The 27,205-nt window shown below is 43.4% G+C and overlaps 1 protein-coding gene across 6 annotated transcripts; it reads left to right on the top strand.

The window, feature by feature from the left end:
• Positions 1-1,143: 1,143 nt before the first annotated feature.
• On the top strand, positions 1,144-22,331 carry ILF3 (interleukin enhancer binding factor 3). 6 transcript variants are annotated; one of them, XM_077838871.1, is made up of 20 exons: positions 1,144-1,236; positions 6,772-6,864; positions 6,948-7,174; positions 7,504-7,684; positions 8,049-8,196; positions 9,512-9,603; positions 9,990-10,085; positions 10,462-10,573; positions 11,294-11,391; positions 11,804-11,915; positions 12,017-12,127; positions 12,424-12,623; positions 13,137-13,307; positions 13,803-13,940; positions 14,159-14,335; positions 14,623-14,776; positions 15,063-15,116; positions 18,880-19,245; positions 21,335-21,463; positions 21,680-22,331. In XM_077838871.1, the coding sequence occupies exons 2-20, from the start codon at positions 6,862-6,864 to the stop codon at positions 21,811-21,813; spliced, it is 2,703 nt and encodes a 900-aa protein (XP_077694997.1). In that variant the 5' UTR covers positions 1,144-1,236; positions 6,772-6,861; the 3' UTR covers positions 21,814-22,331. The 6 variants fall into 6 exon arrangements, with proteins under 6 accessions (XP_077694997.1, XP_077694993.1, XP_077694995.1 ...); XM_077838867.1 differs by having other exon boundaries at positions 21,335-21,472; XM_077838869.1 differs by having other exon boundaries at positions 14,620-14,776.
• Positions 22,332-27,205: the final 4,874 nt, after the last annotated feature.

The raw sequence follows: 27,205 nt of genomic DNA, 5'->3' as shown, positions 1-27,205 counted from the left end.
AGGGAATGAGAAGATCTGAGCCCTTCCATACCCCACCTCATAACAGGTGTGAGGTGAGCAGCCACCCAGTGATCCTTCCCATACTCCCTTCATGACAGGATGGACAGCTGCTGCCAGGCTCCCCAAAATCCTTTCTGCTCACATCTCATGCTTCAGGTGGTCATCTGCAGGGGTCAGAAAGAGATTGCCCAACCCCACAACCTATTCTGTATTTGTATTTTGTTTCTCTCCTTCCTCAGAAGCATCAGTGATGGCTACAGCTGGCTGGTTCTTGTTCACATCATGCTCAGAGTCTAACTGCGTGCTATATGTGGATTTGGGAAGAATTTTCCCCCAGGTCAGATTGGCAGAGACCTATGGGGGTTTTTTGCCTTCCTCTGTGGCTTGGGGTGTGGACTGCTTTCCAGGATCGTCTGGGTATATATCTCAATTAATCAGTTTCTTGCCACGGCAAGGGTCTTTGGCACTGGGACACCTCACTCCCTCCTATTCTCTTCCTGTGGCACATCACAGTTTAGTCTCCTGAGGGCTGTAATACCCACAGGGCAGCTGCCCCCCCATGTCCCTTTCCCCTCAGAGCAGCCATCCCACACTGCCCCCCACATCCCCTTCCCTTCAGGGCAGCCTCCCCACACTACCCCCTCATGCCCCTTTCCCCTCAGAGCAACTGTGTCTTGCCCCCACTTCTCCTGAGGCCAGTCCCCCGCCCCCTTCCCCTCAGGGCAGCTGCCCCCCCCATGCCCCTTTCCCCTCAGAGCAGCCAACCCACACTGCCCCCCCACATCCCCCTCCCTTCAGGGCAGCCTCCCCACACTCCCTCCCCCTTCCCCTCAGAGCACCTGCCCCCCTCGCATTCCCTTGCCATCAGGGTGGCCGCCCCACACTGCCCCTCTCCCCATCGATCCCCTAGCCCCGCCCCCTCGCCTCGCACCTGCCCCAGTTCCCCGCGCGCCGAGCCACCTCCCCCTCGTTCTGAGCCCGCGGCGCCGCGCGCGGAGACGCAGATCCGAAGGAGGCGGAGCCTAGCCGGGCGCGCAGGTGACGTCGCAGCGGCGTCCCGCGCCGATTGGTGGGGAGCGGACCCGGCGGCCTCCCCACGTGATCCCTCCCTGCCCCCCCGACGGTCCCCCTCCCCCATTCTCCCGCCGGCTCCTCCCCCCTCGCTGCAGTCGGAGCCGAACAGCGCTGCGCACCGCACCGTGTGGGGAGCCGGCGGCGGTGGGCACGGCCCGGCCGGTGAGTGCGGCCTCGGGGAGCCGGGCAGCAGCCGGGGAGCGGGGCCGGGCGAAGCAGGGGCCGCCCCCGGCCTGAGGGACTCCCCGCGCTGAGGCGGAGGAAGGGGGGGCGGTGCTGGGCCGCGGGGGGGCGGTGCTGGGCCTACTCCCAGGCCTGGCGGCCCCTTCCTGCCCGGCCTGAAGGCGAGCGGGTGCCTGGTCCCCCACCCCGGGCCCGGCCCGGCCCCCCACTCCGCTCGCCCCATTGTGCTGTGGAGACAAAATGGCGGCGGATGGCGGTTGGGCCGGGAGTAAAAGCGGGGGGGGGGGGAGTGGTACGGCGCGGGCGCACAGGGGGGTGCTGCGCGCGCACCTCGCTCACCCCCTCGCGCGCTGCCCGGCTTGAGGGGGTGGCGGGGGGGGTGGCGCGTGCGGGGTCTCGCGGCGGCCGCGGCTCCACGCGCTGCTCGGGGCCGCTTTGTTCTCGCTGCCGCCTTTGCAAATGGCGGCGGCGGCGGCTGCTCCTCGCGTGGGGGGCCCGATCCTCCCTCCCTCCCTCCCTGCGCGGCGCGATGCAGGGGTTTCCCCCCTCCCGCGGTCCCGGGGCCGCCCGCTCCTCCTGCAGAGGGCGGAGCGCCGCATCCCGGGTAGGCCGCCCCGCGGCGTGCACCAGTGGCAGCCCGGGCAGAGAGCCGCGCTCGCTCAGTGCTCCCCTGCTGCGGGTGGTGGGGGGAGCAGGGGCCTGCCCGAGGCGCTCTCCGGTGCGGCAGGAGACACCTACTGCCCGAGGCCTGCATCCTGGCAGTAGGCTGCAGATCTCTGCCGTTCTCAGTGCAGTGAAACAGCGCTGTGGGGGAGGGTGACTCCGTCAGAGCACAGGCCCGGAGGGGCATGTAGCAGAGATGGGGAAACATCCGGCTGGGTCCCATTGAGTTCGTCTCCCCACAGCTTCCCTGGTCGCTGAAATTTCTCCTTTGTTCTACTTCAGACCAGTTTTCAGAGCTGCCGGATTTCTCTGTAACTCAGAATTCAATGTAAAGTACGACTCGCAGATTGGTAATGGCATACCTACTGAAAAACCTGGAAATCTCTGCTTTCCATTAACATCCTGCATCTCTTTACATTTGAGCCAGGTTTTGTAAATCTTCCCACAAACAGGCTGTTCTGGGACCAAGATTTGAACAACTCAGAAATGTGTCCTGTCCTGTTAGTGAATGAGAACTTGAAAGCCTACAGAACTGGTCATAAACAAAAATGAAATGGAGTACCCAGTCTTATTCAAATTGAGGAAGTTAAAAAAGAAAACTGTATAAATGGAGAAATAGAAACTATTTTTTTCCTCATCAAGCTAAGATATCGCAGAATAGATGGGGTATCTTTATAAAAAACGCAAAAAAGAAAAGGAGGACTTGTGGCACCTTAGAGACTAACAAGTTTATTTAGTCTCTAAGGTGCCCCAAGTCCTCCTTTTCTTTTTGCAGATACAGACTGTAACACAGCCGCTACTCTGAAAAGTTTATAAAAAACCAAACTTTAAACCTTTAGCATTCTAATTACTCTCTTGCTTTTCACCCACATGAGCCAGTTTGGGCCATTACTTTGAAATGCAAGAACCCAGTGCTTTATAGCATTGGAATAATTAGTTAAATCATGAAGTGGAAATGATAGGAGGAAGTTTTAGTGTAGTAAAGAGCATGATGTGATTTCGAAGTGTGTGTGTTACCTTTTTTAGTCCTTTTCCCACATTTTATTGAATGTTAACTTTGTGAAGCATTGTCGATAGTTCACACCATAAGTAAAATTAATGTTTTTAACCTATTCTGTGGTTACCTTTCCTGCAAGGTCTGAATCCTATGATGCTGCAGAAACCATAAGTAGCTCTTATTCTCACATTAAAAAGGGGTTTTTATGATCTTAAATGCATAAATAATATTAGTCTTAGAAAACTGGAAATTTCAGTTTAATCTGCTGTAGCATTTTCTGGATGTGACCTTTCATTTTTTTTTTTATTGACACGATTCAGAATTTCTCATCTTACTTGGAGAGGGAACAATACAGATGTCATTAACAAATATCAATGTATGGCTGTCAACACTTATTTACAAAATTAATATTCAGGGTACAAATAAATATAAAAGAAATTTTTAGTAAATTAAGTAGATATTTGGCTAACAGGTGAGGGCATTTTTGAGAATTGGTACAAATACTTTCAGAAATATTCAGAATCCAAACTCAGGCCTTCGGACAGGGATTAGAGAGGTTAGGACTTGTATATGTTCCTAACATATGACAAGGTGTCAGCATACCAGCACACCTCTGTATTACAAGATAAGAATGAATCCTGGAATTGAGACATCTAGGCTTCAGTCCTGCAAACACGTACATGCTTATCCTTATTATTGCAGGTAGTCTCATTGAGCTAATGGGACTGCTCACAGTAGGAAAGTTTATCATGTTTGTAAATATTTGCAGAATTGCAGCCCTAGCTGTTTCTTTTAATATGTTATCATAAAAGGCTGCATGGTGAAAATTCCCCACTTGCTGTGTCAAAGGATTAATGATAGTGAGTTGTCTTCATCATAGGATATTACTTTGTGGGATTGGGGGACTGCCTTTTCCTTCTGTATTGGTACAGCACCTAGCACAATGGGGTCCTGGTCCGTGACGGGGATCTAGGCACTATGATGATACAGCTAATAAAACATAGAGCAGCACTGCTTTAGTAAAATACTGAGTGTTTTGCCACTTCATTGCTAGTGTTTTTTTCTTCCTAGCCCCTCACAATAGTTTATATTTATTTAAGATGTGTCCGGATTAATTGCAAATTAGTATTATTGAAAAAGTGATATGGCATCCTGAGTATATTGTCAATGCTAAGTATTTTTATAGTACTCATCAGGGTGTTTTTGTTTTTTACTGTCTCCTAAGATACCTGTCTGCATGGATCCCAGTGTAATTTAATGTAATAAAAGTTAAAATTTAGTCCCCTTTTTGTGAAGATGTATGTTCATTTGCAAACAGCTGAAATTCAAGTACATGTATTTGATTCTGATGTGTAAAATACAGTTGAGACACGATTGCCATGTAAATCTGAGGTAGGTAGGAAATGCCAGACAAGGTTAATATGGATGCATTTAAAACAGTTCGACAAAATCTTAATTAAAATTAAGCAGAGCCCAGTAGTGGTGTTGAAGTTAAGGGTCTGCCAGCACTTGTCTCCAACTATAATTTCTGTTGTAAACCTTTACAAATTTATTCATTAGCTCTGAGGCTTGATAACTTTGCATCACCTTTTTGAGCTCAGTAAGAATTTCATGTTGGAGATGCCATATGCTTAGATGTTTTTAGCCAGCACCTAACAGGTAATCTAGTTCCTTGAAGTTATTAGAAAACTAGGAGTTTGGGGTGGGGGGTAAATTGACCTTGTAATATTTTGCAGAGAGAAATCATGGAGACTTACTAAAGATAAATATTTTCAAACTGATTTTGATTTACTGTCTCTATTTCAATAAACTGTTGGTTCTTGTCATATTCTTATTTCATAGCTTCCTGCATTCTTACTGCTGTTTAAAACTAGAAGGGTAAAGCCAGTTTGGTGCTAGATTGTATTTTGGGCTTCATGCCAAAAGTCACCTGCACATCTGAAAACGTTCTTGGAAAGGTGTTGCCTTCCTTTCACAAAGAATAGATATGAATCCTTAGGAGATTAATCTTACTGCCATCTATCTACTCATATGAAGAAACAAAGGGGTAGAAGTTTGAGTTGATACAGAGTTAAAAACCAGTTATGGCATAAACCAGTGGTTCTCAAACTTTTGTACTGGTGACCCCTTTCACATAGCAAGCCTTTTTTATATATTTAACACCATTATAAATGCTGGATACAAAGCGGGGTTTGGGGTGCAGGCTGACAGCTTGCGACCCCCCCATATGATAACCTCCCGACCCCCAGTTTGAGATCCCCTGGCATAAACTGTTTTAAAGCGTTTTGTTCGTTTCTAAAGATGACCTCAGAATGGTGATGAGTAGTTCCATGGAGATTCTTGTACAACTGTAGCACAACAATTATGGGAATTATCAAAACACTTGTATTCCTACACAAAAATTAGTTAACTTAGAGTTTAGTTTGCACAAGTGTATTTCCTCATAGGTAGGCCTGGAAGGATTAGATTTTTATCAATAAACATGGATTTCGTTAAACACACAAACTGATGGAAAAAATGTTAACGTTAAAATTTACACATAGTCAAATTAAGAAAAATGTTGTTTGAATTATTAGGGTTGGTTATAAGGATATTTACTTTGTATATTTTGACATGTGATGTTGACAATTTGTTTTAATGGTTATAAAGCTTTAATTTTTTGAATCTCAGTGTCGTCTGTCATGAAATAATGGTTTGACCCTCCACGTAACTTCCTGCAACTGGTGAAAATTTAAACTGATAAAAATAACAAACAATGCTTAAAAATAGACATCAGTATTATCTGTCAGAAGTATAAAAAAACCCGAATTCTGCCATGCCTACTCAGAACACAAATAGTGAAACAAGGAAAACAAAAGTTAAGGCAGTGAACATAACCATACTTGCTCATATATCATCATAGTGAAACAGGCTGCCCGTTTACTTGTAGGCAGTAGGATGAGGTGGTGGTATGGGAAATAGATTATCGCAAGTGATCACTTAGGCCTGTCTGGGATGAGCAGGCATTGGAGGATCCTTTCTGCTAGGACACCAGGTTGTTCCTTTTGCCATGAAACTGCAGTAGTTAGTTAAGTTTGCAGTGATTCCATTTTTCATGCTCCACTTCACTAGTGGAAAGTAGTTTTGCATTAACTGGGGATTTAGTTAGGTTGGACTTAAAAATTCATGTCTTTAAAATGTAGAGAGGGGCTTGTGTAGTGGATTTTTTTTGTAAAGAAAATGAGAGCGTGTTTTAGGCAGAGGGAGGCTAAATCACTTCCCCAAGTCCACAATGGGTACAGTGTAAGAGGTAGGATTAGAAATCAGGCAGTCTTTTTTGCTCAGACCATTGGACTCTTATAATTAAGTCTTTAGACAACATGAAACCTCACTCCTTTTGTGCTCTTGAATGAAATATAGCATAGGGTTGGCATTATACATTTAGGTCTGTGTAGTTATTTCACATGTTGCATTGCACATCTTGGATGTATGGTAGTGGTTGTCAAACCTTTATTAAATAGATATATTTGATGTAGCACTTGATGAGCTCTGGAATGTTTTCATCCTTCTTCTCAAAGTAAGAACTTTTAAAGCAATCCATACATGTTAGAATGGTGTCTGTATGGCAAACTTGATTTTGATCATTATTCTGCATTTGGGTTAATGTTCAGCTACTATATCAATGCCTATGGGTATTGGTCTTCAGGGGTAGAATACTTGGTCAGCTATAAACTGTTCATATGGTCCTAATCTGCACAGTTTATACACCCAATTACTTTGATAACAAATTTGAGTTACAGGTATGTACTTACCAAGTAGACAGATGATTTATCAGTCCACCTACAAATCATTGGTAATTATTTTTCTGTTTTTAGATTATAGAAAGCTGTATTGGTTGTAATTCCTTGGAGGAAGAAGTTAAATAAGTACTTTTTGAAAGCTTCAGCAAAGATTCAGAAGCAAAAATGGTAAGACTCTGAAATCTCCAGCTTTCAGAAATAAATATTATTCTTAGTCTATTATTAAATTGCATCAAATTTTGTCTTTTCAGCGACCGATGCGTATTTTTGTGAATGATGACCGCCATGTGATGGCAAAACATTCTGCTGTTTACCCAACTCAGGAAGAGTTGGAGGCAGTTCAGAACATGGTCTCCCATACAGAACGTGCTCTCAAAGCTGTATCTGACTGGATTGATGAACAGGAAAAAGTCAGTGGGGAGCAGCCAGAACCGGAGGCCATGGAAACAGCAGCTGAAGAAGAAAACAAAGAAGGAGGGTAAGTAACATTACTAGTCAGCTGTTTTATGGGGACTCTGTCAAGTGCTTCAGTAGTATTTTTTTTCTCTAGACTGTTATAATGTGTTCTTAAGTGCTTGAAAAGACATTAGTTCTCATTTTCTCCCTAATTCTGACATTCCATAGCCAGAGGAAATAAACATGGAATTCAAGTAATTTTCCTGTATGTGTATAGTAGTAGTGCTCATATTTTGGATCTAAACCTTTACTGCTTTGTCCTGTGAGCTAGGTTAATTTAAGTGTCCCTTTAAGTGCACTTCAGGCTTCGACTTTTGTGCTGCCATAACTGCATTTACATATTTTTCACAGGGATCAGAAGGCTGCCGAGCATTTGACTAGGACCCTTCGTGGAGTGATGCGTGTTGGGCTTGTAGCAAAAGGCCTGCTACTGAAGGGAGACTTGGATCTTGAGCTAGTTCTCCTGTGCAAAGAGAAACCCACAACTGGTCTCTTGGACAAAGTAGCTGAGAATCTTGGCGTACAGCTTGCTGTGAGTAAAATCCTTTGATTGTGTATGCTTGTCACAGTGAACACACACAAGTGAATGGATTAAAGGGACTAGAAGGTTACTGGGATATTTATTAGGCTTCTTACTAAGACAGAATGGGAAAATGTGGTTAATATCTTTACAGAACCACCATGTCTTTACAGAAACACCTTGTAAAGTAGGTGGATGTCATTTGCCGCGAACAATTTTATAATATCACTTCATAAACTAACTAAACTGAAAAGTAAGTTATAGCATCCGTATGAGGCTTGTTGATACCCTTAAGGGAAAGGGCGGTGCTGTGCACTTGGAAGAAACGCATAAATCCAAGAGAAAATTTCTAAATGGTAAAATTATTATATTGTAGACTATTACTGAAGATAAATATGAAATAATCCAGTCTGTGAGCGAAGCTGCAATTATCATTAAGAACACACAGGAGCCTCCATTGACGCTGACCATTCACTTGACATCCCCTGTTGTGAGAGAAGAAATGGAAAAACTGTTAGCTGGAGGTATGGAAGACTGAAAACGGCTAACAGTCAGTCTGGGAACTTACGTTGTGTATTGCTAATCACTGTTAAAATGTGCTATTCAATTTCAGCGTAGGTAGTCCAAGTTGTTTGAGACAAAAATATTTCATGCAGACAAATTCAATTTCCAGATTGTAATACTACAAGAGACCATGGATGTGGATAATTAGAAACAGACTCCTAAAATTGAGTAGCACCTTTCAAGTGGTATTTCACTTTTCTTACTTGGGCCTTTAGTTCACTAATATGTAATGTTGTTTAAATCTTTTTTTATACCTAGCCGTGTTAAAGGCCCACACAAATGACATCAAATGTAAGCTTGTACCTTAAAAAATATTGAAGGCTTCTTGTAAATGACTTTTGCATGTACATAAAATTGGATATGTTATATAAAATGGTTTGTGTTGCAGCAAAAATGATAGGTGCACTGTTGGGTCTCTTTGGCTGTTTTATCAGCTAAAGTTCAGAATTCCAGGACGTGATGCAGAGTTTTGGATAAAGTTAGACGCCATCCATGATCTTATTCAAACTTACTCTTTGGAATAAGACGTCAAAAATATTTTCACTTGAAAAATCTCTTACTATAATCAGTTCTGTATCACAAGCATCACACTATTTGACTCATGAACTTGTATGCATAACAAGTGTTCGAACTAGCCTTATCTAAAACCCTGGTCTTCAGACACTTCAAAATTAGTAACACAAATCTTCAGTTTTGCTGCAGCACAGACTGGAGAATATTTTTGTGCTCTATTGATTGTCTATGGTTCTGATATCTGACTTCGTCTACCAAGCCTTCTAGTTTGTCAATTTTAGGGACGCTGGACCTTTGACCAACAGGACGCACTCTGTCACGGGCCGGGGCCAGGGCAGTCAAGCCTTGTGGGCGGAGGGGGTTCCCTTGGCTTTAGAAAAGCCTTTACCTCTGCTCTGGATGTAGAGTGAGGGTTAAGTTCAAACTTCCCTTTCTGTTAGGTACTGTAGAATTCTACTTTCTGAAGCTTTGTTAAAGCAGTATAGGCTTTCTGTCCCCTCCTACACAGAATTCCTCTTTCCCCTTATAGTATAGGAGTTAGCCTATTCCCTGTTACATTAATCTCCCCCTCTCTGCAGTGTGAAGTTCCAGTTAAGGGTAATAAAGTGAAGTGTACTGCAGACTATCCTTTCAGGTAAAGGGTATAGTTCGAGATCTTTTGGGAGCCTCCGCTGCCCTTTAGGAAGCTGCCTCATCCCCTCTCCACCTGACAGAACCCCCTTGGTCAAACTGTGCCTGTCTTCTTATTCCATCCACGAATAGAAACGCTATCAGTCAACGACACCCCGGACGTTCTGGACAGGCAGAAATGCCTTGCTGCCTTGGCGTCACTCCGACACGCCAAGTGGTTCCAGGTTTGCATTTTGTTCTTATATTTGTCTTTAAGTAGCCAGTTAAAGTTTACAAATATCTAACTTTATATTAAAGTACTTTAACATTGGACGATAGTTGTGCTGAACTTAGCATCTGTCAACCATACAGTTGCTAAAGAAGCACTTAAGCGAATTTAATGTTCAAAGAGGAAACTTTTTTTAATGAGTAGATGCATAGTTGCTGCTTTGTGTTAAGAGTAATGTCACTTTTGTACACTGTAATTACTATTCCGTTATAAAATTGTAATGATGTAAATATATATTGTTTACCCTTGACAAAGTAGCACTGCAAAAATTAATATTTGTCTGCACATAAATTGGTTTTGGTATTTTTATTGAATATGCCTTTGCTTGATTACTTATTCTAGGCCAGGGCTAATGGTCTGAAATCGTGCGTCATAGTCATCAGGGTGCTGAGAGATCTGTGTACTCGGATTCCTACTTGGGGACCACTTAGAGGATGGGTAATTCTTTTTTTTTTTTTTTTTTTTTTTTTTACTGTTTTCTGAATTGTTTGGTTTTATTCTTTAAGTCACTGGAGAGAACTGTTCTTCAGTCTGAAATGCCATTTTCACAAATTGCAACTTTCTTTAATTTGAAGACATTATTGAAGCATTTTGGTTTTGAAATATACACTTGAAGACTTTCTATATGATCACATACTTTGGATCTGTAGGCTGAATTTAAAGTAATTTCTAAACTTATGGCAGTTACAGCCGTCTGCTTCTTATATTCAATTTGGTGATTCTTTTGCTTTTGCTTAGGCATTTGTTGTAAAGTTTCCCTAAAACCGTCATGTGTCTGCATCTCTCACTTTTTAAAATCTCAAATGTTTTACAGCCTCTGGAGCTGCTGTGTGAAAAATCAATTGGAACAGCTAATAGACCAATGGGAGCTGGTGAGGCCCTGAGAAGAGTACTTGAATGTCTTGCATCAGGAATTGTTATGCCAGGTTAGATGGTTCTCTGCATATACATTTCAAAGCAAGAAATCACATGGGATGCAATTAAAGTTTGGTGCATTATAGTATTGTGTGGTACTTACAAGGCCCCCCTCATTGTCAGGGATGCTCTAGGTCAGTGGTTCTCAACCTATTTACCATTGTGGGTCACATATATGGCCCAGTGTGTTATGTGGGCCGCATCCAATACTACCTGTATGGCCCTGAGGATGTCACATGGGCTGTAGCTCTGTGCTGATTGGGCTGCAAGCGGCCCATGGGCCGCAGGTTGAGAACCACTGGTCTAGGTATGCTTGATCCTGCCTCAGCGCGAGGAGGAGGACAAGATGACCTCTCGGCCCTTCCAGACCTAAATTTCTGTGATTCTGTGTTTGCACAGTTGAGATTTAAAAGTTCATAAAAATATGTAGCATAAATGGGTATTACAGTACCATCATTTTATCTAGGGCACAAGGACCCATGATGATAAGCCCTGCAGTGTGAAGTACCAGATTCTACAAGTGTTAAATTGGTTGTCTTACTTTCTAAGTGGTATTAACCAACTTCACTTATAATTGTACTTGTAAAATAATCCAGATAAATTTCAAAATGTTGGACGTTGATCGGTGTTACACAGATGAGTGTTGAATGATGCCAAGGGAATACTTAGTTTAGTTTTTTTAGAAACACTAGGATAATTCTCTGCATATCTTCCTTGTTTCCTGCCTTCAGATGGTTCTGGTATTTATGATCCTTGTGAAAAAGAAGCCACTGATGCTATTGGGCATCTAGACAGACAACAAAGGGAAGATATCACACAGAGTGCTCAGGTATAGTTTTGCCTACAGATGTTGCAAAAACTTAATGAGTTCAATTTATGTTGAACTTCCATATTGGTTAATGGTAGTCTAGTAACCTCTCTGAGGTTGGTTTTAATTTTTTTAATACCTAGTCATGTAAAAAAATGGGTCTCACACTAAAAAAGAAATTTATAGTTTCATCTGCCAGAAGCAAAGTATCAGGTTTTAAATAGTGACTTACCACTGTGGCCCAGGTTTTGGATTGAACTTAGAATTCTAAGGAGCATCCCATTTAAACTGAGCTGTCTTTTTTGGTGTGTTTTTTGTTGGTTTTTTTTTTTTGAGCAGGGGTGGGTAGAAGATTCCTCTTTGAACCTCTGCAGTGAGCAAATATTACTTTAGCAACTTGTGCATCCCATTAACATGTGTTCCATCTTTTTAGCATGCTCTGAGACTTGCTGCTTTTGGCCAGCTTCACAAGGTCTTGGGGATGGATCCCCTGCCTTCCAAGATGCCCAAGAAACCAAAGAACGAAAATCCAGTTGACTACACTGGTAGGTATTGGAATAAACGAATACATTCTCAGTGCCCAGTGCTCTTGCTACTCCATCACTCAGTAATTGATATATTTAGCTGCCTCTTATGATCTTTACAGTCCAGATTCCCCCCAGTACCACATATGCCATCACCCCAATGAAGCGTCCTATGGAGGAGGATGGAGAGGAGAAGTCTCCCAGCAAAAAGAAAAAGAAGATTCAGAAAAAAGGTATTGAGTTAACCAGAGGTAGGTAACAAGTTGCTGCCTAAGAGCTGTTTTCAGACTAAATGAGGGGCAAACTGCAGAAGAAAGTGTTTCTTGTGGAATGGCTTGTAAATCTGAGTGACTGGATTTTTCTCCTGCTTTTTAAGGCTTTATCTACTGTAAATGATCCTTTCAAATCTATACTTCTAAACAAGAAGTCCACAGTGGCAGATTGTAACCTCTTATTGTCTGAACTCAGTTGTCAAGTTTGTCTTAAAACAAATGTGCATGTCTAACAAACAAACTGTTTTTCTGTTTAGAGGAAAAAACTGAACCTCCCCAGGCTATGAATGCACTGATGAAATTAAATCAGCTAAAACCTGGTCTCCAGTACAAACTTGTGTCTCAGACTGGTCCGGTTCATGCTCCTATCTTTACTATGTCCGTGGAAGTCGATGGCAGCACGTTTGAGGCATCTGGACCTTCCAAAAAGACAGCCAAATTGCATGTGGCAGTGAAAGTAAGAGCTTTGTCTTCATGTAAACACTTTTTTTTCCCCCCCTTCAAATTCCTTTCTCTAAAAAACATTAGTATCCAAACAGTTACTCCCTTAGACTTAATCTTCTGGAAGATCATGTTAGAAATCGTATGTGAAGTGTGTAGGCCCTTCTACACTGGGTACAGTTTTGTGTTGAAGTTAAAACACTGAAATAGTAGCAGCCCGTGACGGATTAAGTAAATCACTAGCCCAAAGACTTTACCCTTTCTGTTGCCAATGTTTAAAGGGCCTGCAGGGCTTGGGGGAATGGTCATAGCCTCCTGGAAGTTCATCCATCCCCACTGATGGTGCTAGAAGCTTGGGCTAATACTACATTTGGAATGAATGGAGGTAGTTGTAATTTCTGGGACAGGGCCAGTGGATCCACTTCTACATAGCCCTCTCAGCTATGTACCTCACCGTAGGGGGATAAGAGGCATGGAGGATATAGTGTCAGTACTTCTCAATGGCCTGTCTCCCCTCCTGCACCCCTAGGTGTTGCAGGATATGGGTTTACCTACAGGAGTGGAAGGCAAAGAGTCTGGAAAAGGAGATGAATCGGCAGAAGAAACAGAACAGAAACCAGTAGTTGCTCCTCCTCCTCCTGTAGTGGAAACTATCTCTACACCCAGTGCTGCTTCTCCTCCCTCAGAGCAAACTCCAGAGGTGAGCACAGACTTCTTACGTCTTTTGAGACCAAATCTTTCCTCCAACCTTCAGGAGAGCCGTGTTGTGACAAGCTGCTTAAATGATTCTTTCACTCATGAGTCTGAAACTCTCAAGCACTTTTTAACAGGAATACTGTCCACTTGAGTTTCAGTGGAGTTTTGATTAAATAGTGTGTCCTGAAACTCCTTACAATCCCGTAAAATATTTGAGGATTTTTTCTCTCCTGTTTTAAAGGGGTGTTGTAGGTAAGGAGCACACTGACTATACATAATGCTGACAAATGCAAAATAAAACTATAAAAATCATTAACTTTTCAGTTACAATAATTATAAGGGTTATAGCTGAAACTTTTATTCCTCAAACTTAACTTTCAATGTAACTTTCCCTTTAAGACTAACATTTTCCTTAATTATAAAAACCACAAGCATACATTGGATAACTCCAAGTCCAACAGCTCTTTGTACCTTTAACGGCACTTCTAATTCATTTTAGAATGTGAAACAACAGGGACCAATCCTGACTAAGCATGGCAAGAATCCAGTGATGGAACTCAATGAGAAGAGGCGTGGTCTAAAATACGAACTGATTTCAGAAACAGGTGGCAGCCATGACAAGCGCTTTGTCATGGAGGTGAGCGACTTTGTAGTTCTCTGTACACAAGGTTACATTTATAGACATTCTGTGCAGCTTTAACTTCCAGGCCTAGTAAAATTTCACTAGTTCATACTAATTTCTGTCTGACACTGTGCATGGAAGTAGCAAGCTATGCCATAATTTACCAACATAGCAGTGTCAAAAGTGACATCTCTTGTGTGATTCATAGCATGGTTATTTAATCTATTTCTAAGGTTGAGGTTGATGGGCAGAAATTTCAAGGAGCTGGCTCAAACAAAAAAGTGGCAAAAGCCTACGCTGCTTTAGCTGCCCTAGAGAAGCTGTTTCCCGATGCTCCAGTTGCTATTGAGCCCAATAAGAAGAAAAGAGCCCCTGTACCTGCAAGGGGAGGACCCAAGTTTGCAGTAAAGGTAGGTACACTTGCTGGTGATTTTAAATGTTTCTGTTATGTGTGTGTAACCTAAGCAATGTTACTCAACACCCCAGAGAGGCAGAGGAGGGGTGGTTGTTATCCCAGTTTGCCTTCGGAGAAACGGAGATTGATTTACCCCTAGGTTTAGAATTAGGGCCAAACACTCAAGTTCGTAGCTCAGTTCTACCTGCACTGGACTTTAGAAACACAAATCCATTTCAGGTTGGGCACTGAAATGCTGATTTAAAAATAGGGTTGTGTAACAAGGTGTCTCTTCCACAGCAGCATAATCCAGGTTTTGGAATGGGAGGCCCCATGCACAATGAAGTGCCACCTCCTCCGAATCTGCGTGGACGTGGCAGAGGAGGCAACATCAGAGGCCGTGGCAGAGGCAGAGGTGGATTTGGTGGTGGCAATCATGGTGGCTATATGAATGCTGGTGAGTTACCGTGAATGTTTCACTCTACTAACTAAACGTCTGCTGTCGCATGTTAAACTTAATACATGTAAAGTGAAGTAGCTGTTCACAAGTAGGGTATCTCCAATGGAGTTGATCAGCTTTCTTGGTTTAAGCATATAGGTGGTAATAAAGTTCCTACATTACACAAATTAGATAACTTACGCTGTAGCTTATTGGAAGTGAAGTTTGTTTTAATGAGCTTTTCATTCCTTTCATCAACAATAGAAAATGAATATCTTAGAGTAATTGCTTTCCTCCATTCTAGGAGCTGGATACGGAAGCTATGGTTATGGAGGAAATTCTGCAACAGCAGGCTATAGTAAGTGTTAAGGTTTTAATCTTTGAAACACAGCACCCAACTGGGGTTACTCGAACTCTGGGTTTCAACATACAGTGATATACCTGTACCTGAACCATCATAGCATGTTCATTTTAAAATGAGAAATAATGAAAGGGAGCTGAATCAGATGTTTAAAACTTAAACTCAAATCCAGGTAACATCAGGTTTCCTCTTCAAATGTGAATATTTTAAATTTCTCTGCTTTAAGCCATGTGAAGCAATCCACCACTCTTGTGAATAAGATTTTCCTGAAAATACACAGCTATTTGTCTTGAGAAGAAGCCTTCATTGGGGGGTGACAGGAGCAGAGAAATCTAAAACATGACTTTCAAATGTGGCGCATTTTGCCATCTTCAAAAGAATTCTAATTTTTTTCTCTGCTCTGTCTCCCCCTTTTGTAGGTGACTTTTTCACAGACTGCTACGGCTATCATGATTTTGGGTCTTCCTAGATCATCTAAAAGTATTGCAAAAAACAGCTTTTTACTCCAATTTTCTCGAACTCCAAAACCCAAAGTGTTCGTGCTGTGTCCCTGTGCTTCACTGGGTTTCTCAACAGTGGCTTTTCACCGCAGCTTGTCTGAAACTATTAGCCGGCAGAACTTAAGACAGTGGCAGTTTTTATTGTGATTTGCCTTTGAACTTGCTCGTAATTTGATGTACACAACAGGGGGAACTAATTATCCAAGAACGTTTTTGTGCAATTTGCACAAATTTTAAAGTCAGCTCTGTTCAGCATAAAGGCAAAAAGCCCACCTTTGCTTTTTATGGAAAGCATTACTTTATTTTTAAGAAACAAATACTGAAGTTTTAATCTACCTTTGTCTTAATTTACAGCAGGTTTTGTACAAAATTTAAGCCTTTTAATAAACACCAGAACTTGGGTTGATGCCTCTGACAGTAGGGAAGATACTTTCAGCGTTTCTGAATCTAGTACAGCCCAGCATTTTAAGCATGCAAAATGGTGACTTGTATGTGCAATCATATGTGCTAAATTAATCTTTACATCCTTTGTAATACACTGGTGAATAAATGCTGGAGGGGTGTGACTTATTGTGGCTGCTAGCTAGTATACTGTCAAAGGTATTGTACTGTGCTTCCAATACTGGTACAATAAATATCCAGGCATTAAGGAGTTGATGTAAAAGTGTTAGTTTTCATGACTTCTTAAAAATGCATGGGTTCATTAGTTACATAAAAATGGGCTTTTTTTGATCCAAGCATAAAGGGCCTAAAGCACTTCAAAAACTAAAATGTCCAAGGGTTGCAAACCCAGCAGGCTGACTGGCTGCTCAGGCCATCTGATATTCTCTGTAGCTTATGCCTCTTGTAAAATGCACATTGCCCTAAAAGCAGAAGTATTTAATAGCCCGGACAATGAAACGTCATAAGAGTTTGAAGTCTCAGGGAATAAATTGCCTTTTGAGACTCTCTAATATTTAATAAAACATCATGTGTTCGGTCCTTTATTCTTGCTATGATACTTATGTTTCAAAATTGTATTTTCTTTGTCACTGTTCTTTTTAGCTGCAAATCCTGAAGCATTGCATTAATTTAATTTGTGAGGCTCAATAACCTTTTAGTTAACTCAATAATTTAAACTGGTGAAAACAGTAACCTGTCAAACATCCGGTTGCTGAAACCTCCTTGGGCAAAATTTTAAATATTCAGTGTGAACACTTTTTAAAAAAATAATGCATGTCCTATTTTTTTTAGAAAGTTATTGTTTGAGATAATGTCTTTTTATACAAGGGAATAGATATTGTTCTGAATGAGGTGAAAATGCCATTTTTTTTTAAATGAATACATGTTAAAGTAACTTGTGTGTTGGATATTTTTATTCAGTAGTTTTAACTGAACAGGGGTGGAATTTAGGCATTGAACCGTGTTAACACTTGCCTAGTTAAATATAAAGCATTCATCTAGAAATGACTGTCCCAAAAGCTGTCTTAACTCTCTTGGGAAAAGCATCAACTTCCACCATTTACGTTTTCAACTCAGGTGATGCACGTTTCTCCCTCACCTCCCATTCGGAAGAAGCTCACTTCTGCATTCTTTCATATATTCTTTTGCTATAACTCTGGATCTCTGTTTGTACCAAAGACTGGAGGTTTAGTACCAAGCTACACACTACAGGAATATTTTTTATTGTAGTATGGTATAACCATGTTATAACTTCTTTTGGGTGGAAAGAACTATTAAAGAACCTTGTTTCTGCCCTATTGAAATGTGGCCTTCTGCCCACAGAAGAAGAGATGTTATAACATGTTTATTTGCATAGTGTGGAAAGGGCCTTACCCTAATTTGGAGGTGGGGTGAAGTCCTTTTAAATGGTTATTCCAGGAATATTAGAAGTTTTAAACTAGTATGCAAAATAAAGAAAAAAGCTGGATGGTTCCTAGAGCCAGCTCTTCTGTACAAACTGCAGTTTGTATGTTGGAAATGAGCTCTGATTCACGTTCCATCATTCAGATGTGCTTTTTAAAGTTTCACAAATGTGGAGCTGTTAAAGGTCACAAGTTTACTCCTTGACTTTTTAACTTTACATTCTTCTCTATTTGAGAAGTACTATGTTTTTATTACACCCCTCCTTTGTTTCTAATGTAGTTTAACTCAGTAAAACTCCACCTGTCTCTCAAGCATCACTTAAGCTCCTGGAGCTGTGCGTACTCTACTGTGGACAGTGATGCAGGTTTTTGTCTAGATCCTAGTGGCTGTTGTTTCTTGGTAAATAAGAATCATGACCTTTATTAAAAAATCAAAATGCAACATACCTGCTCTCGTCTTAAGTTATTAAAGTAGGCCAATTATCTAGGGCCTGAACTGAACAATCCCTTAAACCTGAACATGTTTAAATTGGGCAGGAAGGTAGTTACTCAACAGTGCAAGATCCAGCCTGTTAGTGCCACAGGTCGATCAGAAAATAAGTTTCTAGCTGCCAAAAGACTAAGTACAAGGTTATTCCAGTTATTCCTTTTGGGGATCCTCAGCCCTAACACAGGGTTCTGGTAACCTTCTGAGTTCATGCTGATGTCAGAATTTGATGGAGTGAGCACTTTGGTACAGTTGGATAAGCTTTGTATAAGGAATCTTTGATTTCAGTCAAATTATTCCTATTCAAACAGCATTTCATGTGGAAAGTGCTCTTTATTTTAGAGTGATTTGCATGGATGTTGGCTCTAAGTCCTTGTCACTGGAGTAAGATTCTTCCTGATTTTCATTCCTTTTCTGTGGAGAATGAGCTTCAATTATCATTGGTGGCTAGCTTGTCTCCAGTGTAATTTGAGGACGAGACCAACTAAATTTGTAGAACATTAAGTAATAATTGTTAGATATTGTAACATGCATTGGAAAAACCACTAGTCACCTTGAACTTAGTTCTAGAATTTGATATAGATCCTTAAAGTTCTACACACATTTAATTCCTAAGACTTGAAGAGTTGTTTAATGAGCAGTGATAGTAACTGGAAGATCCTGTGTCAATGTGTATCGTGATTCCTTATCTACTTAAATGAACAAAATGTTACACCTGTTGGCCTTGTCTGGAATTACTTAAATCTTCTTGTGTTGGTCAAAAGAGTTCTGGAGTCTAAACTGCTGCTTATATAATGTCAAAACATCATAGTGTGATACAAGGCACACAACCATTTACATTTAATAAGGTATTTTAAAACAAAGTGGTGGAGTGACTGTTTCCTCAAGCCTGTCAGAAACACCGTTTGACTTCCTCTTCCTTTGTTCAGGCCAGTTTTATAGCAATGGTGGTCACTCCGGCAACACAGGAAGTGGTGGAGGTGGTGGTGGCGGCGGGGGCTCCTCTGGCTATGGATCCTACTACCAAGGTGGTGACAACTACAGCTCACCAGTTCCATCCAAACATGCTGGAAAGAAGCAGCAGCATGGAGGACAGCAAAAACCTTCCTATGGGTCAGGGTATCAATCCCACCAAGGCCAGCAACAGCAGTCTTACAACCAAAACCAGTACAGCAATTACGGCCCTCCACAAGGCAAACAAAAAGGATATAATCACGGACAAGGCAACTACTCTTACTCTAATTCCTACAACTCCTCTGGCGGAGGATCAGACTACAACTACGAGAGCAAATTCAGTGAGTGGGGGATTGTTTATAAGGACCTAAGTAGATACTCAGGGTTAAAATGCTACACTTGGGGGCCAGACAGAGATTTCCACAGGGATTATGAAGTCTTTTTGGGATGAGCAGGTGGTACTGCCTTAAACATTAGAATTGTAGTGAGCTTCAGGAGTTGTGATGATGGTACTTCAATGCCATGTTGGCATGAGAGTCTATTATGGGTGTGTTGCTCTGCTGAAACTTCCTTTATTGGTTAAGGAGCAGTGTCGTGGAATCAAGGACATGAACAGGGTTTGAAAGAATCTTCAAGGCCCGTAAACACCTCTGTCCAGAAATACTGTTTCTTCATGCAAAAACAATGAGGAGTCCTTGTGGCACCTTAAAGACTAACAAATTTATTTGGGTATAAGCTTATGCCCAAATAAATTTTAGTCTCTAAGGTGCCACAAGGACTGCGTGTTGTTTTTGCTGATACAGATTAACATGGCTACCACTCTAAAACCTGTTTCTTCATGATATACAGTCCAAATGAAAGATGGCTAGTGAGAGACTAGCCCTTGATCATGTGTCTGGTCTGAGATGCAGAGAATTACAAATTCTAAATGCAGGCCCATTCTGTGTACCTGGCCTTTCTATTCCTGGTGATTCTGGGCAGAAAATCCGTGGGTTTGACATAAATATATCCTCCTATTTCGTGTAGTTTAGATACCGTATTTAGTGTTCAACTGGAAAGAAGTAGGACTCCCAGTGAATGTAAATCTGTATTCTGAAATGGACACCCTGTGGACTTCATTCCAGAGTGAGATGGTATCCATATTCAGGATCTGAATCTGCTAGAATAATGTAGGTAGTTAGTGAAGTTAAACTGTCCCTGTTACACGTAGGGCTGGTCTACATTGGAAACTTAAGTCAGCATAGCTACACCTCTCAGCTGTGTGACAAGCTACACCCCTGAGAGAAAGCTAAGCTGGCCTACACCCTTGTATAGACAGTGCTAGGTCCACAGAAGAATTCTTCCACGGACATAGCTACTGCCTCTCGGGGAGGTGGGTTAACTACAGCAATGGGAGAACCCTTCCTCTCGCTGTAGTGAGTGTCTACACCGAAGAGATTCAGTAGAGCTGCAGCTGTGCCGCTGTAGCATGTTAAGTAGAGACGCAGCCTTAGTAGTTTGCTGCCAAATGTAGCAGATACCAGATTGGCCTTTTGACCTGTTAGACTGATCTCTCTCCCATTCTGATGCTACTTCCCATGATCAGTCAGAGCTGTACCAAGGAGAGACTATAGTCTGTTACAGGGTAACTTCTCCACAGCCTGTACAATTGTGCTGCGTCTTTGTGGATATTGTCTGCTACATTACCACTAACGTGATCAGTTGGGCATTTAGTCTTTAACACTTTAGAAGAATAAACATTTGATAGTTTTGGTCTTTCCATCACAAATCAAACTGCTTCAGGGCACTTATGCCAAAAGCCAGCCTTGGTTAAGGAGCAGTGTCGTGGAATCAGGGACATGAACAGGGTTTGAAAGAATCTTCAAGGCCCGTAAACACCTCTGTCCAGAAATACTGTTTCTTCATGCAAAAACAATGAGGAGTCCTTGTGGCACCTTAGAGACTAACAAATTTACGTACAACACCCATGTAGTTTTTGGCTAGGCAAGGCTAATTGAGGCCACCCATGTGACTCAGCCAAAAAATTACCCAAGTCCCCACTCTCCACAAAAGGAATTTTTTTACTTGCATGAGCTGTTCTTCCAGCTGTAGGCCAGACCCTCCAGCCATATGCAGTTGTACAGGCTGTGGAGAAGTTACCCTGTTACAGACCGTAGTCTCTCCTTGGTGCAGCTCTGACTGATCAAGCCTCTCCTGCGCTGGCAGCTAAGCCTGTGGCACTTTTACCAGCCAAAGGCTGCAGGAGAAAGATTTTCTCTAATTGAACACTTGGCCGTAACCCTTACCTTGATGAGTCATAAACTCCTTGGCAGTTCCTGTTACTAACTCAGTTCTGTATTGATAGTCTAGATATTTTTAAGGTGTCCTGGTCTAAGAGCAGAGTTGCAGACTTCACTGTCAGCCTTGCTCAGCGTGTGTTCTCAATTGCAGGTTATGGTGGCGGCAGTGGCCGTGGTGGAGGTGGAGGAAATAACTATGGGTCAGGAGGTGCCTCATACAATACTGGTTCACACAGCGGCTATGGGGGAGGATCTGGGGGAGGAGGGTCGTCTTACCAAGGTAAGCAAGGTCAGTACACAACCCTCTTCGGCTCTCCTTTGTAAAATGTTTTTGTGTGTGGTGCGAAGATGCAGTCACCACTCTTCTGTTTTCTGTGTGTGCTCTGCTGGATGGCAGCCCAGACTGGATAAGTAACAACAATTCTTGTTGCGTACTGTTGTGTTAAAATAGCTCGTCTCAACATGGTTTAGATGAACTCTTCTCTCTCCATTTCAGGTGGATATTCTTCTCAGACTAACTACAGCTCTCCAGGTTCAGGCCAGAATTACAGCGGACCCCCAAGTTCCTACCAAGCTTCCCAAGGCGGCTACGGCAGAAACGATCACAACATGAATTATCAGTACAGATAAACCGACCCTTTCTCCGTGGGTGTGAAGTTTTGTTACCTTCCGCACTTGCGCACCCTTTGAATATTCAGTTTTATTGCATCACAGTAAACATGTAAACCCCCGTTTCCATGTTGCAGTGCTCTTTGTGATATCCGTCACTAATGGTCGAGTACCTGTAATTCCATACTTAGCTGTATTTTGGACATCTATGTATTTAATGGTTTGTTAGTTGCCATTACAACTTTGTCTAAATAGAATTTTTGAGTTAATAAAATTTCAGTATCCTTTTTCTATTTAAAATTGTCATTCAAGTGTTAACCCAGTATGGCTTTAAATAGATAAGGGATATGCCATCTGTTAATGCTTTTGTGAAGTGAGTTAAACAAGCTTTCTGTATTTTAATGCTTTAGTGTTTCAGTTTTATAAGTGAAGATTTTATTTTAAAAACCAGTGGGAAAGAGTGGGTTTTGTATGTCTGGATCATTCAGGCAGTACATCTTGATTAAGCTGAATGTAGACAAATAAACACAAACTCTTGATGTCTTTGTCTCCAAACGTGTAGTTTTGCCTTGCATACAAATGTCAGCTAGAATGTTTGTCTGCAGCAAAATAACTTTTTCCCTTCCTTTAATAGCCACAGTGGCACAAATAGTGAAACATGGCCAGAAAACCATTTTGCAAAAATATATCCAGCAGCCCCAGAGGTGTGCAGATGATAGACCTGAATTAAATAGCTGTTTCTATCAATATAGAAAGTAGAACTCAATGTTTCTTCTCAATTATAAAAATTGGCTACAATCGCCTTTTTGGACTGTTCAGTCCTATTGGTTCATATCCAGGTTTGCCATTTTTACATTGGGTTTTCTGCTGTGTAGCTGAAATGGGACCGAACTTGTCAGTCACCAGATCAGGGGGCTTGCCATTCCCATTGGAGCCTGGAACTCAGATCAAAGTTCCTCCTTTCTTTTCTCAGCTGGGAATTGCTGTGCTCCTCCAGCAGCGTCCCTTTAGGGCAGAGAGAATTGCTTGACTGTGTGAAGCAGCCTTGTTTTCCCCACCTCGTGCAGAGACAGAGCTCTCCACCTCATCTCCTGCCTTGGCAAAGGACACACTTAGGAATAGTGGTTCCCGGAGGCTTCTGTGGCTGCCCTTGGAAGCAGTGAGAGGACAAGAGCTTTGACGCTCCCTCAGTCTGGTATCTCACGTGCCAGTGCTGCCGTGGGCAGAGAGATTCCAGCAGCAGCCGTAGTGGGAATACCTCAAGCCCAGCAGGAGGCAGTAGTTCCCTAGTCGAGGTTTGGTGAGGTTCCAGTACCAACAGGGCTGTCCCTCCTGAGCCCCGGACTGCCTTGTGGCAGATCCCTGGTGGCACCATTAGCTGCAGACTCCCTATCAGTAACCAGTAAAGGACTGGGATTCACTCCTTTACTGGAAGTACAGCAGTGGCTCAGATCTACCTCAAGTAGCAGGGCACACATGGAGTCAGCAGCCCGTCTCCTCTGTCAGGGGCTGCTGAGTTTATTTCCAGGCCTATCCTTGGGAAATTAACCAGGTGGGAAGAGGCTCTCCAAAAAGTAACCATGCTGTTCATGAAAACAATCTACTAACCAGCATCTTCCCTTGCCTCCTTGCTTGCAGAGGATGAGTTCTCAGCCTCTAGCCAGGCAGAGGAAGAGACCCAAGAAAACTCCTTTCCTCGTAGCAAGCGTGAACTCTGCAGGCCGTGCTGCCCTAGGTACCCATGGACTGGAAGACGTGACAGATCAAAAGGAAATCAGATCCTGGAGTACTTTTACATAAGAGAACAGCAATTCTTCTCCACCCAGTTATGGAGAACGTGGACACCGAAGAGCACCAGGCTGTCACAAACACTGACTCTTGTCAAAATTAAAAAACCGGTCTACCTCGCCCTTGGCACACGAAAGATTGAGTGGAAGCTGAGAGCCGTCTCAAGCCGGCGTGTCTGAAATGCCTTAGATGAGCACTAGGTGGTGCTGCTGTCCGCCAGGGAACGGGCAGAGCGTTCCTTTGCGACTAGCACTGCAGCATTAAACCCAAAGGCTTTGCCTGTGTTTGTGCAGAAATCGGGTTTGAGCCAACTCCCACCTGTCAGTGTTCATTCCCCCTCCAGCCCCAGCGACCTCTATTCCCTCTCCCTGTCCAGACGCAGCGTGGCCATGCAGACTCACCAAGCTTTGACCTCTTCTGGCAGCCAGGTTTGGTCGGTACTGTTAGCAAGACCGTTAGCAATAAGTTTCTCTGAGAAATTCCTCACCCCCAAAAGCGCATCAGTCACTAAGCTAAGGCGCTAGAGAAGATCCCAGAGGAAAGGATGGCAGCCTATGCTGCCTGCCCTTTCTCTGACATGCACATCAATTTCAGTCATCAGTCTGGTGTAGCTTAAATGACTGGCAAGCTTACCCAGCTGCAGACAAGCAGTGTATTGCATCCTGCTGCTGTCAAACGGGATTAACAAATGAGCCAGTAGGTCAGGCAGCTTGGGGAAGGCTGAACTTTGCTGCCTTTAATCATCCTTTGTACAAGGAGTGCTGAGGCAGGCAGCAAACTATGTCAAGGCTCCGCCGGACAGTGACTGGTGTCCCCCCTGCCTCTGGCCAGTCAGGCACCAGCCAGGCAGCTTTGTGCAGCGACCTGTCTAGTGAAGCCAAGGCATCTGCTGTCACAGGTGAAAGGCAGGGAGGGTGCTGGGCTGCTGTGCAGTGGTGGGGAATGGGCCGGAGTCTAGCATCAGCAGTTCAGTGCCAGATGGTTGGGCAGGTTAACCTGCAGGGAAGGTTTCAGAGTAGCAGCTGTGTTAGTCCGTATCCGCAAAAAGAACAGGAGGACTTGTGACACGTTAGAGACTAAAATTTATTAGAGCATAAGCTTTCGTGGGCTACAGCTCACTTCATCGGATGCATAGAATGGAACATATAGTAAGATATACACATACAGATAAAAAGAAAAGGAGTACTTGTGGCACCTCAGAGACTAACCAATTTATTTGAGCATGAGCTCACGAAAGCTCATGCTCAAATGAATTGGTTAGTCTCTAAGGTGCCACAAGTACTCCTTTTCTTTTTGCGAATACAGACTAACACGGCTGTTACTCTGAAACATACAGATAAGTTGGAAGTCACCATACAAACTGTGAGAGGCTAATTTAATTAAGAAAAAAGAAAAGGGGTACTTGTGGCACCTTAGAGACTAACCAATTTATTTGAGCATGAGCTTTTGTGAGCTACAGCTCACTTCAGCGGATGCATTAATTAAGATAAGCTATGAGCAGGAGAAAAAAACTTTTGTAGTGATAATGAAAATGGCCCATTTAGACCGGGGACAAGGTGTGAGGATACTTAAGGAAATAGATTCAATAAGTGGAATGACCCAGCCACTCCCAGTCTCTCTTCAAACACAAGTTCATGGGATCTAGTTTGCATATTAATTCAAGCTCAGCAGTTTCTTGGTGGAGTCTGTTTTTGAAGCTTTTTTGTTGCAAAATTGCCACCCTTAAATCTTCTACTGAGTGGCCAGAGAGGTTGAAGTGTTTGCCTACCGGTTTTTGAGTGTTGTGATTCCTGATGTCAGATTTGTGTCCATTTATTCTTTAAGGGAGGCAGTTTTGCAAGAGAAAAGCTTCAAAAACAGACTCCAACCAGAAACTGCTGAGCTTGAATTAATATGCAAACTAGATCCCATTAACTTGGGTTTGAAGGGAGACTGGGAGTGGCTGGGTCATTACACTTATTGAATCTATTTCCTTAAATATCCTCACACCTTGTCCACTGTCTAAATGGGCCATTTTGATTATCACTACAAAAGTTTTTTTCTCCTGCTGATCATAGCTCATCTTAATTAGCCTCTCACAGTTTGTATGGTAACTCCCAACTTCTCTGTGGGTATGTGTATATCTTACTATATTTTCCATTCTATGCAGCCGACGCAGTGAGCTATAGCCCACGAAAGCTTAAGCTCTAATAAATTTGTTAGTCTCTAAGGTGCCACAAGTCCTCCTGTTCTTTCTGCAGGGAAGTGTGTTTCCCCCTCTGTGGGAAGAAAACTGCCCTGGTGATGTGTAGCAGAGGCTTTCCAGCTTGGTTCTGCTCCAGCCTACCTGTACAGCTTCCCCCTTTCACGTCTACAGGCCCAAGAGTCCTGACTTCGCTGCCCGGGCAAGTGCACGGCTAATAACCCCTTCCTGATGCTGCCGAGCACGGCATCCCTGCAGCGCGTTGATACCTGAATTGCCGTGGGAAAGACTCACAGGAGAGCACGTTGCTGCTGATTTAGATCGTCTGAGCCAGAACCTGCTTAGAAGAGCCAATCAGCTCCAGCCCCCTTGCATCATGCTCTACCTGACAAGGCAGGGTAGGGCTTCATGGGCACTCATGCCAACCCAGCCAGCAGGGTGCCAGTGGGCACCCTGCTCTCTTGCCAGGTGCAGGAGGAAAAGGAACCCCAGCGTGTTACATCTGAGTGTGGGGGAATGCAGCACCCACCCTGCTGACAGTGGCACACACAACCCAGGCTAGAAATCAACGGGGCTTTGCCTGTCTGTCAGGGAAGCTGGTGTGTGCTTTAGTGGAAGTGAATCCCCATCTGCTTGGGTGTTTGGGCACAGCCTGCGGGCCCTTGTCTGTCCCTTTTGTCGTTAGATTGACATCCGTCCCCGCTGCCGGTCCTCCTGGGTTTCCAGCCAGGCTGTGGGGGAAGATGCACCAGGGAAGGGTTTAATGCTTAAGCAGGCCTGGGGAGTTCTGTGGGGGAGGAAATGAAAAGGTAGGCATGGGAGGACCCTTCTCCAAGCCATGCAGGTTAAGCCTAAGGATAGGGTGAGGGGGGGAGCTGTTGGGTACGATAGCTTGGGGGAGGGCTGACTTTCACAGGCAATGAGCTGGATCTGGCATAAAAGTGAAAGCGGCCTCTGACCACCAGAAGCTGGGAGTGGCCCTGTTCTGTTCACCTGGCATTGGCTGCTGTGGGAAGACAGGGTACTGTGCTGGATGGACTGGTTGGTCTGACCCTGGGGGGCTGTTCTTAGGACGGGATATTCGTGGGGAATTCTGGGAAACCAATTAGAGAGGGAGGGAGAAAGTGGGGAAATAGCCCCATGTCTTGGGGGAGGGAAGGCTGCACCCAGCCATACTAGGCTGTAGCTGGCTGGGGGGGATGTACTGAGCATTTTCCGTAAATCTGCACAGGCTTTGCTAGCTGTATATTCATGGAAATGTGTCCCTTGCTGAAACCAGGCAGCTCGCTTCAAAGGGCCCGGTGCTAAAGCAGATGAAGGGAGGGTGGCTGCAGTAAGCTATTCACTGCATTGAACGGAGCTGGCTTTTGCATGAGATTTGCATCACAGGCTGCACTTGTGTGTGGTTGTTCCAGGTCACAGGGCCCTTTTCCTAAGGCTTGG

Source organism: Eretmochelys imbricata, chromosome 20, assembly GCF_965152235.1.
Source record: "Eretmochelys imbricata isolate rEreImb1 chromosome 20, rEreImb1.hap1, whole genome shotgun sequence".
Classification (NCBI taxonomy): domain Eukaryota; kingdom Metazoa; phylum Chordata; order Testudines; family Cheloniidae; genus Eretmochelys; species Eretmochelys imbricata.
This window is presented reverse-complemented; position numbering and strand designations above follow the sequence as displayed.

Excerpts from the sequence above, each read along its gene's own strand:
- ILF3 (XM_077838866.1), top strand. Across the intron at positions 8,197-9,511 it reads GGAAAAACTGTTAGCTGGAG|AAACGCTATCAGTCAACGAC; the intron begins GTATGGAAGACT and ends ATCCACGAATAG. Across the intron at positions 14,336-14,619 it reads GACCCAAGTTTGCAGTAAAG|CAGCATAATCCAGGTTTTGG; the intron begins GTAGGTACACTT and ends TCTCTTCCACAG.